Source organism: Periophthalmus magnuspinnatus, chromosome 14, assembly GCF_009829125.3.
Source record: "Periophthalmus magnuspinnatus isolate fPerMag1 chromosome 14, fPerMag1.2.pri, whole genome shotgun sequence".
Taxonomy (NCBI): domain Eukaryota; kingdom Metazoa; phylum Chordata; class Actinopteri; order Gobiiformes; family Gobiidae; genus Periophthalmus; species Periophthalmus magnuspinnatus.
The window spans coordinates 8929517-8943904 of NC_047139.1; the positions used below are offsets into that span (position 1 = coordinate 8929517).

Consider the following 14388-nt stretch of genomic DNA (forward strand, 5'->3'; position numbering starts at 1 on the left):
TGCCCCATTAAAGCCTTTTTCGCGTCTTATTCCGATTCCTTATTATTATTATTATTCCTTATATAATTGTTAATGCACAGCAGCAGAGAATGTGATCATGTATCAGTATTCGTGTGGTCGATAATAGCTGATTTAAATAAACAGTAGCGGTTGAGATTGTAGCTAGCCTAATGTGCAGTGCCTTTGCTCTGTAGCCGCCGCATCGCCCTGTTTACAGCCATTTGTAGCAGCTAATCTCTACACTTTTGGGCGCCAGAAAAGCCATGGATAAAGGGGTGTTGGTTCTCTTTACAGTCTTGCTTCTAGAGAGGTTTGCAGCGGGAGACCCGGCGGATCCCTCACATGTGGACGGTGCTCCGCCTTCAAAAATAGGCAAGGATGATTATTTTCAACATTAACAAACTCAGTCAGGCCCGGCCTTTTGGTGCAAGCTAATGTATTAAGTATGAGATAATCTCATTTTATTGACCATTATTATAGTCACATCTGTTACATAAGAATCAAGCTCAAGAAACAAAGAGTGAGCTTTAGAGGTATATTGTCCTGTGCTGTGGACTAGTACAATTATGCCACGTTTTGGGATTAATTTTGATTAAAAGTAGAACATAGCAGTTACCATTGTGTTTATTAATACTTTTGTAATGTATGTCTTAGTCTCAAGCATTTTACTGTATGCATGGGGAATATGACAAAAACATGATCTTTTTAATTTTCCATTTGATTTACCTAATGTCTTATTTAAATATTATGATAATAGTTTTTAATATTAATTTCCTGGACATGATGTATTATTGGTTTAAGGGGTGGGAATCTAAGTCTTGTTGTGTTATAAACTTTTATCTCCCTGTCCTCTTTGTTTGCCTCTCTACTGCCTCAGCTGTGGTGGGAGCAGGCATCGGAGGCAGCTCCACGGCTCATTTCCTGCGGCAGCACTTTGGGCCTGAGGTCCAGGTGGACGTGTTTGAAAAGGGAGAGGTTGGAGGTCGCCTCGCCACAGTAACGGTCAATCACCATGATTACGAGTCTGGAGGCTCTATCATCCATTCGCTCAACCTCCACATGCAGGAGTTTGTGAAAGTACTCGGTGGGTCCATTAAAAATAATTGTTTAAGTCTAGAATCAGAATCAGAATCCTTTTATTGCCATCATTTGTGAACACAGTTCACAAACTAGGAACTAATTTTCGTGATAAAGTGCAACATAAAACATAAAACACACTGAATAAATACAAATACAAATAAGGGCATGCACGAAGTAAAAAAAAAATAAAAATGCTTAAAAATGTATGTACCAAAAAAGGAAAGATGCCCAGCCATAATAAGGAGTCATATTTGTTATAACATTTTGTGCACGTGACTTATCCATCTTCCCAAAAGGTTTAAAGTACCGACGCAGTGTTGCTGGTAAAACAGCGGTCTTTAACGGAGAGGAGATGATTTTGGAGGAGACGGACTGGTACCTCCTTGACCTGTTCAGACTCTGGTGGCGCTACGGCATTAGCTTCATCCGCCTGCAGATGTGGGTGGAGGAGATCATGGAGAAATTCATGAGGTAAAAATTGCATCTGGAAGTGGACCATATTGATAAAAAATGAATATCCTGCTCGTTTGTTTGTTTTATTCTCCTGATAACAAAAATCAGGTCATCACTTCAGTTTAAACGTTTACTCTTTTTGCAGCTTTTGCAGTTTGCAGTTTTACTGTTATACATTAAATACTCACTTGTGAATACACTGCCAGTCAAAAAATGCATCACACTTTTTCATTTATTGTTTTTTTCTTGACTATTGACAGTACTTTGACTATTTACATTGCAGATTTTCACTGAAGGCATCAAAACTTTGAATGAGCAAACATGCAAAAGTGCAAAATCACTCAATATGTTTTATATTTTACATTCCTCAAAATAGCCACCATTTGCTTTGATCACTGCTTTGCACTCTCTTGGCATTATAATTTCCAAGTATAATAATAAAATATAATTTTATTGTAATATTTCAAGTTCATAATAATCTTTAATTTAGAACTACAGTTTTAAAAAAGAACTAACACAAATAAAATACTCTTCAATTAAATACATTCCCAAGCCATGAGGAGCTGCAGTATAAGGATGAAAGACCTGCACGTGGCTCCAGAGCCACGGGTTGCCGACCCTTGATCTAGACAATATATTTCCCACCTCATACCATATTGTGTTGCCTTATTTGACATCTGAGCCTCTTAAAACAGAACAGTGGCATGCTGGGTAATTGACAAGATGTAATTATGGTGCCACTTTGTCTAATTTATAATCAGTACCATGCCTGGATAATGGAAGTCTGTGTGACTAGCTTAAATTTATATATGGCTTTTTAAATGTAATGTTACTGTTACTTTAGCCAACAATTAGTCCATGTTGTTGAAAATGAAGGAAAATTGGGGGCTAATGATATAATGAAAGCCATATACCACTCATCATTTCAACAAAGGTTCTATAGATAAAGCTTGTGACTAAACTTAAAGGTGATTATAAATATCTATAATCACAATACTTACTAAGATTATTTTTAGTACTTTTTTTGACTGGGCAATAAGCAATGGGAAACCAGGATAAAGAGAGGGGTCTACTGTAGTCCACTAAGTCCTTATTAATATGGACATTATTACTCTATCTCTACCACTAAGATAGTTCATCCTGAGAAGATGACAGAATAGTAAATCTAAATCAAACACAGATCAAACGCAGTTCAGATTTTCAGTTTATAATTTCAGCCCTCCCTGCTTCCTTCCTCAGGAAATTGTCTCAGTTTTCCCTTCGTCATGAAAAAGATCAGAACATCTGGCTCCTCCTTATATTAGTGTTTAATCCCTGTTTAAAATATATTTTTTCTAGTATATATGAGGTATTTATAGCCATGTTTGTTTGTTTATTCAGACTCTACGCTCCTCCATATAGAAGAAAACTTTGACCTTGGATATTACAAATGAATTTGATCTAGGACATACAAACATGTGCTACATATAGACTCAAGAATGTACTTTAACAACATTCACATTTTATCTAATTAAGGAGGCATGTAGACCTCTGTCTAATCCACTACGGTACGTTCCTGTACTCTGTATTCTGCTGCAAAGACCCTTTTCAAAAACATCTGTACAGAGAGGTAGAGAAGTAGACACAACATCTTTGTACATGAAAGCACATCTTAGACTGTCCCTCACTCTCTCAATACTAGAGTTATCTCACCCAATGTTTTTTTTTTGTCTGCTGTGGTGCAAATAAATCTATGTAATCTAATAAAGAAAATAATTAGCCGACTGATAAATTATTTGGTCAACTATTAGACCAATTGCCGACCTGTTAACCAATTGACTTAAGGACTACAACTTAGATGCGTCCGTGTGTTCTAATTTGCTATAAAAATCAGGTTTGTATGTAAATCGTTTAAACCTTTTCTGTGCAGGATCTATAAGTACCAGGCGCACGGTTACGCTTTCAGCTCAGTGGAGGAGCTGCTGGACTCTCTGGGGGGCAGTGGGTTTTTGAATATGACCCGAAGGCCACTCTCTGATTCTCTGTTGGAGCTGGGTGTGTCCCAACGCTTCATCGACGAGGTCATTGCTCCCATCATGAGGGTCAACTATGGCCAGAACGTCAGCATCCCGGCGTTTGTGGGTGAGGCATGGTTATGATAAGATTTATTTAACTGGGACAATCCACATAAAAAAATAAAAACATTTACTTATCTAAATGGGTAAATATGTTTGTGTCAGGTTATGGCACAGTGCCTAGTTTCCTGCGGTGCCAGGACAGGTTTATGTTAATTTATAAAATGTATAAATTATTCTTATAGAGAGAATGAAAAATATACATTGTAAAATAAGGTTAGATTAGGTTTATCAGGGTAATAGAATACAGAGCTAAGGTGCTTGTTTGGCATTGCCATCTGTCCAGTTCCTTGTATATAACTGTTATTCTAGTGATTAGGATGACAGTACTAGGGAAGTTTCAGATGAGGTATGAAATATTTAATGATCATAGATAATTTTTGTTAATGTTTTAAAGGACGGCTTCACTCAAATCTTAAGTCACATTTATTTAGTTCCAAGATAGTTACTATATGTGAAGTCTTCTGTACAGTTGTAAGTCGTTAAAAAGTTACACAGAAGGGAGGAGAGAAAGAGAGGTGTCAGAGGGTGATGCAGGTGAGAAGCAGGTGTGGGACAACTGTTAATTGGTTGTTGTCAGGTTCCAAAATGTGCTGATGTCACATTGTCAGAAGGAGCTGGAGCCAGTGTAAGGATTCTGGATTTTGATATTTTTGTAAAAATATCAAAATCCACAAATGTTGAACCAAATTATTCATATCATATAATCCATTATCTTGCTATCTATGTCTAATCATACCAAAAATTCAGAATACTATAAATTAGACCTAAAACTTGCACACAGCTGTAGGAACTTAATCTTTTTTTGGATGAAGACTCAAATGCAGCAAACATATTATACAACAGGACAATAAAGCAAACTAATGCTACAAAAATTAAACATTATGCTAGCCTTTGCATCAGTGTGTAGGCCACTGGAGCTTGGTGTCATCTGAAACCCAGACATCAGTTTAACCCTTCTGTCTGCTCTGTGTCCCAGGAGCAGTGTCTTTGGCTGGAGCTCAGGACAACCTGTGGTCTGTGGAGGGTGGAAATAAGCTGGTATGCTCTGGACTGCTCAAAATGGCCAATGCAAACCTGCACCAGGCACATGTCACCTCGGTCTCACCTGTCAAATCAGGTACACTCACACTATTTGCTGTTTGGAGACAAAAAAACACAAGACTTAAAGTGTAACTCACCAGTGGCCTTCTCATTCACCCCTTGCACTTGCATTTAGAATGATTTATGCATGTTCATTTTCCTACATTCAAGATATCGCTCCACACCGCCACACTGCTCTCCACTTACTTCATTCTCCAACCCGGAAGTTAGTGGACTTGTTTTTTTTTGCTTTAGATCAATATTGCAATTTAAAATATAGACGCAGACAAACAAATAGCAGACAAAAGTACTGGTCTTCTTAAGAAATATACTTAAATAAACTGTCTTTTAGGTCATAAGTACATTATAAATAATATCAGTAACAGAAAGAAAAATAAAAAAAATAAAAATGATGTAGTATTTTTGATTTCTCAATTCACAATGTAGAAAAAAAAATCAACAATATCTAGTACTAGCCTGATCACAATACTACACAATATTATTTCAAAAAAGGGTCACAATAGATAATGTTCTTCTAGGTGTTTCTCTGTAAAGACAACACTATTCATTCAGTCATACAGTATAAAAATCTATATCCTTAAAGGAATATATTTCAGTTACATGGTAGCCTGCTGAAAGAAGCTATTTTTAACCTGTTTGTTCTAGTTTTAGCTCCCAGCGGGGATTGTGTTGTTTAGTAACACTACAACAGTTTATTTCTGTTTATTTATGTTGTTTGTTTCACAGGAGACACTCTTCAATACCGTCTCAGCTACACCTCAGAAACAACCTCTGGCTCTGATCTTTATGACATTGTGGTTTTGGCGACACCCCTCCAGGAGAGTGTCCAATCAGGGATCAAGTTTGAGGACTTCACACCGCCCTTTGACCAACTGCCTGGTTACTACCACAGCACTGTTGCCACCATTGTCCACGGATACCTCAACACCACGTTTTTTGGTTTCCCAGACCCAAGACTCTTCCCATTTGCCAGCGTTTTGACAACAGATATACCCCAGTTGTTTTTTAATAGTGTGGCCAGTGTCTGTCCCGTCAACATCTCGGCAGGTTTTAGGCGAAAACAGCCACAAGAAGCAGGAGTTTACAAAGTGTTCTCCCCTCAAACGTTGGACAAGGGTCAGCTCAAATCACTCTTCAGGTCGGTCACATATTTGTTAAAGAAATATGTTACTGCTGTAATCTGTTCAGTCCATTTACATCACACAATGAAATAAATGGAGAAGTTATGTGTGTGAAGTGAGTGCTGATGGTGGTTAGAGGGGCCAATGGCGCAGATTGGCAGCCTCACTTTTTGTCCGTCTACCCCAGAGCAGCTGTAGCCACAATAGCTTACCACCACAGACTGAGGAGTGAATGAATAATGCACTGTAAAGCTCTTTGGGTATCTGTATTATTATGAATGATATTAATATTAGGTAAGGTAGGAAAGTAAGGCAATTCAAATAAATATGGACACTCCCTATGAAACCATCTCTTCCATCTTGCTTGTGTGGTTCCAGGTCGTATTATTCAGTGCAGGTGACGGAGTGGCTGGCTTACCCCCGTTATGGCAGCAGCACGGGCCTCCCCTCTATTGAGCTCCACCCGAATCTGTACTACCTGAACGGGATCGAGTGGGCCGGCAGCGCCATGGAGATGAGCTCAGTGGCTGCTAAAAACATTGCACTGCTAGCTTACCACCGCTGGAACCGACAGGGTGACATGGTGGATCAGAAGGACTTGATGCACAAGATCAAAACCGAGTTATGACCCGGAAAGAAGAAGACAATGACTCAACACTGGTAAAACTGTGCCTGACTAACTGCAGAGTGCATGGTATAATATGGCTGTAGAAACAGTAAGTAAGTAAACCTTTCACACAAAGCATCATTGTAGAAATATAGACATGCTATTTAACTGAAATGTTCTAGTCTACACTGGTCTGAAGATGTAAATATTTAATGCTAGAGATGTAACAATTTACTCATGTCATTCTTACTTTTTTATTTTTTAACTTGACTTATTTTTAGATTATTAACATAAAAAGGATCATTCCATCATGTTTTATTGATTTAAATTACAAAAAATATATAAAAATGCATTTGTCTTACATTTTTGGACATTCAAATTCACATTACACTACATTATTCACTTATTTCCCAAACTAAGACAGTGATAAATTATACTGTAGCCATAGCTGCCTGTGACCTGACCTGAGATGTGGCTGCCAATCTGAGTCAGCAGCTAGGCAGATATGGTGTAATATTTATAAGTAAATTAATCTTTTATTATCAATTTAATAGCTTTGGAAAGGGAAGTCCCAATTTAACATGCAGAATATAAAACATGCACATCATATGAAGTTCATGAAACGTCAAAAGTACAACATCATCATCTGAAGCCCTTATTGACCTTATTCCGCCCCCACCCACTTTTGCCTCTAAATGCTACTAAACCGTGCTTTCTTTGTGGTGGCATTTGCAGTTAAGCGGGAATCCCAAAAGTTTTGCAGCTAAAGTCTGATATAAAGTAGGCTGATTTGTGTGAAATGTTCATTGTTTATGTGCACCAACAAGTCAGCAATGCACCGATTCTCTGGGAGACTTTAAAATGGCTTTGTAGTCTATGTAGAACTTGCTGTCAAGATTGCCAACCCTATACAAAGTAATCCAACCTGAATGGCAAATGGCGATAGCGGTGCCCATGGCAGAATGCGTATATCAGAATAAGCCTTTTAATGAGCCGTTTGAGAGATGTGAACATTGGCATAGTGTCAATAGCCACTACAGCTAAGACTATACTATTTATTATTTTGAAGCAATTAAAAAGTGTTGTCCTTTACTTTAACTCCTACATAGACAGCCATTTCTGTTTTGTTTGGTCAACAGGGATATAAAGTTAAAGAAAGTAAACTTCAAAGAAAGGTCCATCAATAATTTATTATATTTTCTATACTTTCTTTACCGCAACCACAAGCCCAAGCCCAAGCCCATTATTAACATCTAGGATAATAGTGTTTTAAATGTATATTCATCTTGAGACTATGAAAGTAAAACATGTATTAAATGGTAAATCGTTACTTATTTATGTAGTGCTTTTCCACCTTCAAGACACTCAAAGCACTTTACATCAAGGAACCCATTCACATACACATTCATACAGCAGTGTACATAGACACTGGGGGGAGGTGGATTAGGTGTCTTGCCCAAGGACACAATGACAGCATTCATCTGTGGGAGATAGAATTGCAGCGCTGTGAGTCAGTGGATCTGACCACTCTACCAATGATGTTTATGTCGAGAGCGGGATTTGAACCACCAACCTTCGGATCAATGGACAATGGCGCCACAGTCGCCCCTGACGCATTATACTGTATGTAGCTCACAATTATATTATTGTGTTAAATGAATCGTCAACTTGAACTTATTGTTATATATTGGATACACAATTTTAGCTATGGCCTTTTCTGTGCTACCTATTTTACATAATTTAAGCTGTTCAGTACTGCAGAATGTGTTTGCATGTCTCTAGTTCGGCTTTAACCGCTAGTACAAGTGTGACTGCTGCTGGCATCTGCTCTGCGCCAAGAAGTGAATCCAAGTTGCCTTTTGATAACTCTGCTAATATTTATCTGCACCTGAGCAACTGGGATTATTTATCAACCCTTTGGTTCAAATAGTTGTATTTTTAAGTATTATACACTGTTTGAATAACTCTTAATACACTGTAATGAAAGATTAATCAGCACATTACTCTTTATAGGCAATACTTATTAAAGTATTCATACAGTGTATCTTCAAAACAATAGTATTTCACCCACCTCGACTAGGAGGCTATAATTAAGCATGTATATCTAAAATATTTAAATAACAAGCCACCAAGTGGTTAGACTGGCAAGTAGTAATTAGTAGTATTAAATGTCCTCTAATGGAGTTACTATTTATATGTTGTTTATTTGAGCTTAGCCTGTGCAGCCAAACCTAAGTAAAAAGTAAGTAAAAAGAGTTTGGTTTTAGCTTCCCTTAACAACAGTTTCTCACAAGCAGAAAGCAAGCAATAACCCATCCATCCATCCATTTTTTTCCGCTTATCCGGGGCTGGGTCACGGGGGCAGTGGTCTAAGCAGGGACTCCCAGACTTCCCTCACTCCGGACACGTCCTCCAGCTCCTCCGGTGGGACCCCAAGGCGTTCCTAGGCCAGCCGAGAGACATAGTCCCTCCAGCGTGTCCTGGGTCTTCCCCGGGGCCTCCTCCCGGTGGGACATGCCCAGAACACCTCCCTAGGGAGGTGTCTAGGGGGCATCCTGAGCAGATGCCCGAGCCACATCAGCTGGCTCCTCTCGACGTGTAGGAGCAGTGGCTCTACTCCGAGCTCCTCCCGTGTGACTGAGCTCCTCACCCTATCTCTAAGGGTGCGCCCAGCCACCCTGCGGAGGAAACCCATTTTGGCCGTTTGTATCCGCGATCTTGTCCTTTCGGTCATTACCCAAAGCTCATGACCATAGGTGAGGGTAGGAACGTAGATTGACCGGTAAATCGAGAGCTTCGCCTTCCGGCTCAGCTCCGTCTTCACCACAACGGACCGATACAGCAACCGCATCACTGCAGACGCTGCACCGATCCGCCTGTCAATCTCACGCTCCATCCTTCCCTCACTCGTGAACAAGACCCCGAGATACTTGAACTCCTCCACTTGAGGCAGAGACTCACCACCCACCCAGAGAGGGCAAGCCACCTTTTTCCAGTCGAGAACCATGACCTCGGATTTGGAGGAGCTGATTCTCACTCGGCTGCAAACCGCCCCAGTGCCTGCTGCAGGTTCTGGCTTGAAGAAGCCATCAGGACCACATCATCTGCAAATAGCAGAGATGAAATCCTGTGGTTCCCGAACCAGACCCCCTCCGGCCCCTGGCTGCGCCTAGAAATTCTGTCCATAAATGTAATGAACAGAACCAGTGACAAAGGGCAGCCCTGGCGGAGTCCAACATGCACCGGGAACAGGTCTGACTTACTGCCGGCAATGCGAACACAGCTTCCTGCTCCGGTCATACAGGGACCAGACAGCCCTTAGCAAAGAGCCCCGGACCCCATACTCCCAGAGCAACCCCCAAAGGACACCACGAGGGACACGGTCGAATGCCTTCTCCAGGTCCACAAAACACATGTGGACTGGTTGGGCAAACTCCCATGAACCCTCGAGGGCCCCATGGAGAGTATAGAGCTGGTCCAGTGTTCCACGACCAGGACGAAAACCACACTGCTCCTCCTGAATCCGAGGTTCGACTATCGGTCAGATTCTCCTCTCCAGTACCCTGGAATAGACCTTACCGGGAAGTGTGATTCCCCTGTAATTGGAACACACCCTCCGGTCCCCCTTCTTATACAGAGGGACCACCACCCTGGTCTGCCAGTCCAGTGGTACTGTCCCCGACCGCCACGCGATGTTGCAGAGACATGTCAGCCAAGAGTCCCACAACATCCAGAGACTTGAGGTACTTGGGACGGATCTCGTCCACCCCCGGAGCCTTGCCACCGAGGAGCTTGCCAACCACCTCGGTGACTTCAGCCAGGGTGATGGTTGAGTCCGCCTCCGGGTCCCCAGTTTCTGCTTCCTCCTCGGAAGACGTGCCGGTGGGATTGAGGAGATCCTCAAAGTATTCCTTCCACCGCCCGACAACATCCCCAGTCGAGGTCAGCAGCTCTCCACCCGCACTGTAAACAGTATTGGTGAAGCACTGCTTCCCCCTCCTGGAGCATCGGATGGTTTGCCAGAATTTCTTTGAGGCCGTCCGTTAGTCCTCCTCCATGACCTCCCTGAACTCCTCCCAACCCCGAGTTTTTGCCTCTGTGACTGCCCGAGCTGCGGCACGCTTGGCCCGCCTGTACTCATCGGCTGCCTCAGGAGTCCCACGAGCCAACAAAGCTCTATAGGACTCCTTCTTCAGCTTGACGGCATCCCTTACTTCCGGTGTCCACCACCGGGTTCGGGGATTGCCACCGCGACAAGCACCACAGACCTTACGACCACAGCTATGAGCGGCCGCATCGACAATAGGGGTGGAGAATATGGCCCTCCCGGAGGTGTGAGTTGAAGACCCCTCTGACAGAAGGCTCTGCCAGAAGGCTCTGCCAAACGTTCCCAGCAGACCCTCACGATGCGCTTGGGCCTGCCAGGTCTGTCCGGCTTCCTCCTCTGCCAGCGGAACCAACTCATCACCAGGTGGTGATCGGTTGAAAGCTCTGCCCCTCTCTTCACCCGAGTGTCCAAGACACGCGGCCAGAGATCAGATGCCACGACAACAAAGTCGATCATCGACCTCCGACCTAGGGTGTCCTGGTGCCACGTGCACCGATGGACACCCTTGTGCTCGAACATGGTGTCCGTTACGAACAAACTGTGACTAGCACAGAAGTCCAATAACAAAACACCGCTCGGGTTCAGATCAGGGAGACTGTTCTTCCCAACCACGCCCCTCCAGGTGTCACTGTCATTACCCACATGGGCGTTGAAGTCCCCCAGGAGAACAACGGACTCCCCAGTCGGTGCACTGTCTAGTGCCCCTCCCAGGGACTCCAAGAAGGCCGGGTACTCTGCACTGCTGTTTGGCCCGTAGGCCGACACAACAGTGAGAGCCCTGTCCCCGACCCGAAGGCGCAGGGACGCGACCCTCTTGTTCACCAGGGTGAACTCCAACACGAAGCGGCTGAGCTGTGGGGCAATGAGCAAGCCCACACCAGCTCGCCGCCTCTCCCCAGAGAAATGGAGAGTCCAGCCCCTCTCAAGGAGTTGGGTTGCAGAGCCCAAGCTGTGCGTGGAGGCGAGGCCAACTATATCTAGTCGGTAACGCTCAACCTCCCGCACCAGCTCAGGCTCCTTCCTCCCCCAGTGAGGTGACATTCCATGTCCCCAGAGCCAGTCTCCATGTCCGGAGATCCGATCGTCGAGGTTCCCGCCTTCGTCCGCCGCCCAGATCTCCATGCACCAGCCCCTTACGGATCCTCTTGCAGGTGGTGGGTCCACATGAGGACAGCCCCACGTCACTCCTCCGGGCTGAGCCCAGCCGGGCCCCAAGCAATAACCCTTTCAGACCTATTATGCAAAATAGATTTTTCAGAGCTTTTAACCATGTTATAGTTGTTTCCCCTTCTCATTTACCCTCTCAAAGTTGTTTTTGGAGTGATTTGTGCATGTTTGAGCAATCTTTAATCACTTGTTTTCAAGGTGCCATATTGTTGCTCAGACCTTACTTTCACCAACACTGACATACACCCACTGCTCTGTACTTACTCGCTCTTCAGTTTTATTTTCTTAATCAGTGATACATTTTGGATTTGGTAGCATTGCATAATCATTTTGATCCAAATGAAAAAAATCCACTACTCGTTAGTGTGATCTGCAGCTATCCATAGGAGGGGCCAATAGTTCCATGACTCTTTGTTGTGATGATGTTTACGGTGACACCAGCTCTCATTTGGCAGTGGACTTTTTTTTTTATTAAGTCGTTGATGAATATTGCGATATAAAATGTGCAAATTATAACATAATGATCCGTGGGTGACATAGATTAAAACTATGTAGCAGATACAAGTACAATAGGTCTTATTTAAATCAAGTAGTATTTACAATTTTAATATATTTACTCAGTTTTCTCTTCTTGGCTTGTTTGTTGATGTAACACATTACTAATTTTGATATTGGTTATGATTATGACCAAGAAGTTGTTCATTCCATAGAAATAATATTTAATGCCATTTTCTCCACTTTTTCCTCACTGAAATACAAACTGTTCAGCCACTGCCATTTGAAGCGTTAAACAATTGGTAATTACTGTTTTGCTTTATCTGGTTAACCTCATCGCAGTAGTGTATTTGTAAGTTAATTAATGATGAGTCGTTTACTGCCCGCTGCTGCTGTGGCCTCTTCCATTATCTGTTCTTCCTGCTGATGCTTTTGTTGCATAATCCAGTGGAAAGAATGTTTTTAGGCAGCGCAGCCAATGAGCTTCAATCAACACTGCACCAAATGTACAGACCGCGTCCAGTTTTAATGTGATATGTCTAATGTTATTCAATCTTGTGTAACCTTTGGTACACAGCGGGATCTGTATTTCATTGTTTTGTTTTTTTTCTGACAATGGATAATAAATTGCATTTTATTTTACCTTTCAAAAGAAAACATTTAATTTCACCAAATCAGTATTTGTTATTGATTTCCAAATGAGTATCAGTATATCTCTACTATGATATTTATACTCACATCATTACTTTGGCTGCTCATTAATTTCAACAACCAAGTTTGTTGTATGTTGTATGTTTTATGTTGTTTGAAAATGTACTGAACAAACTATGTCTAAGTGTTAAAGTTGCGCTATGTAACTTTCCTCGTGGAAGGTAGGCCACTTGCTTTCCACCATGGAGATGTTCCTGTTTTTCCACAGTATTACTTTAAATGTATCTATCTGGTATTTACTCAATTCTAAGCGTTTTTATTGCTCAAAAATAACTTAGACAAATCTGCATTCTCACTACTGAGCTGTGTCCCCTCTCCACAGATTACCTGCTTCTTGGCCTGGTCATGTCCCCTACTTGTGTACATGACATAGTTTAGTTATGTGAAACATTAAATGCAAAGCAATAACATCTCCATGGTTTCCACCAGAAACGTTACAGTGTACTTTTGAGGTGTGGTTTACACATTGTGCAGCACAAAATTCTGGGCCGTGAGTACAAACCCTACCTCCAGTTATACGCCCTGGTTGTTATTTGTAACATGTAGTAAAATATAAATGTGGATTTCATAATATAACATTGCGGTGGGTAATAAACTAAACAAAATAAATATTTTAATGTGTCCATAGGTTTGCACTTATTTATAAATATGTATCTTCAGATATTTTAATTGAAACCACACTTGGAATTCTGTGTCACATTCCACAAGATGTGTTTTTACTGAAACAATTCAGTCAGACTCACTAAGAGGTCAACAACCTTGTGTTGATATGGCAATTATAAACTTTATGAATTTGACTGTATTATTATGTATGGTTTGTGATTTGGAGAGCTCATAAACATTTTTTAAGACTACTGGCGTTGAAAAAAATGTACATTTTAAATACTAGAACATCATAGCTCAAACAGACTTTTAGCCCTGACCCTGTACTAACAAGTTCTGTTTTGTGGCATTGGCTTGTTTTTCTTTGGTCAAAATGAAAGTACATGTAATGGTTTGTAGAGTGATAGTTTTAGTTTCCTGTGACAGAACACCAAAAGTGAAGGCTGAAAAGAAATGTGAACTATTTCTACAAACAAAGGCTACAAGACATGGCATTTATTAAAACCTTTCTGACACCCTCCAGTATGACTTGAGACCATTATTATTATATGTGATGATTTTTATATCTTAATAAAACACCTAATATCAGCTATCACGTAAGGTCAGCTAGATTAATCTTAGTTTTGCTAATGTAAATAGACTTACTGTCACCTTTGTTTACATATTAACTCAAAATAAAATTTGGACATCTTTGCTACTTGTTGAGTAGCTTCTAACTGTATTGTTTGCATAAGGTGGTGCTGACTCACTTGCTGCAAAGATGCAATACTGAGGTAATCAAGGTCATGACCTTCACTATGAAGGAGCTCATTGGTCACTGGATTC

The 14388-nt window shown here is 41.6% G+C and overlaps 1 protein-coding gene across 1 annotated transcript; it reads left to right on the forward strand.

The window, feature by feature from the left end:
• The first annotated feature begins 68 nt into the window (after positions 1–68).
• Positions 69–6710, forward strand: LOC117381945 (prenylcysteine oxidase-like). Its single transcript, XM_033978999.2, has 7 exons — positions 69–372; positions 878–1084; positions 1377–1551; positions 3443–3654; positions 4627–4767; positions 5478–5889; positions 6251–6710. The coding sequence occupies exons 1-7, from the start codon at positions 264–266 to the stop codon at positions 6498–6500; spliced, it is 1506 nt and encodes a 501-aa protein (XP_033834890.1). The 5' UTR covers positions 69–263; the 3' UTR covers positions 6501–6710.
• Positions 6711–14388: the final 7678 nt, after the last annotated feature.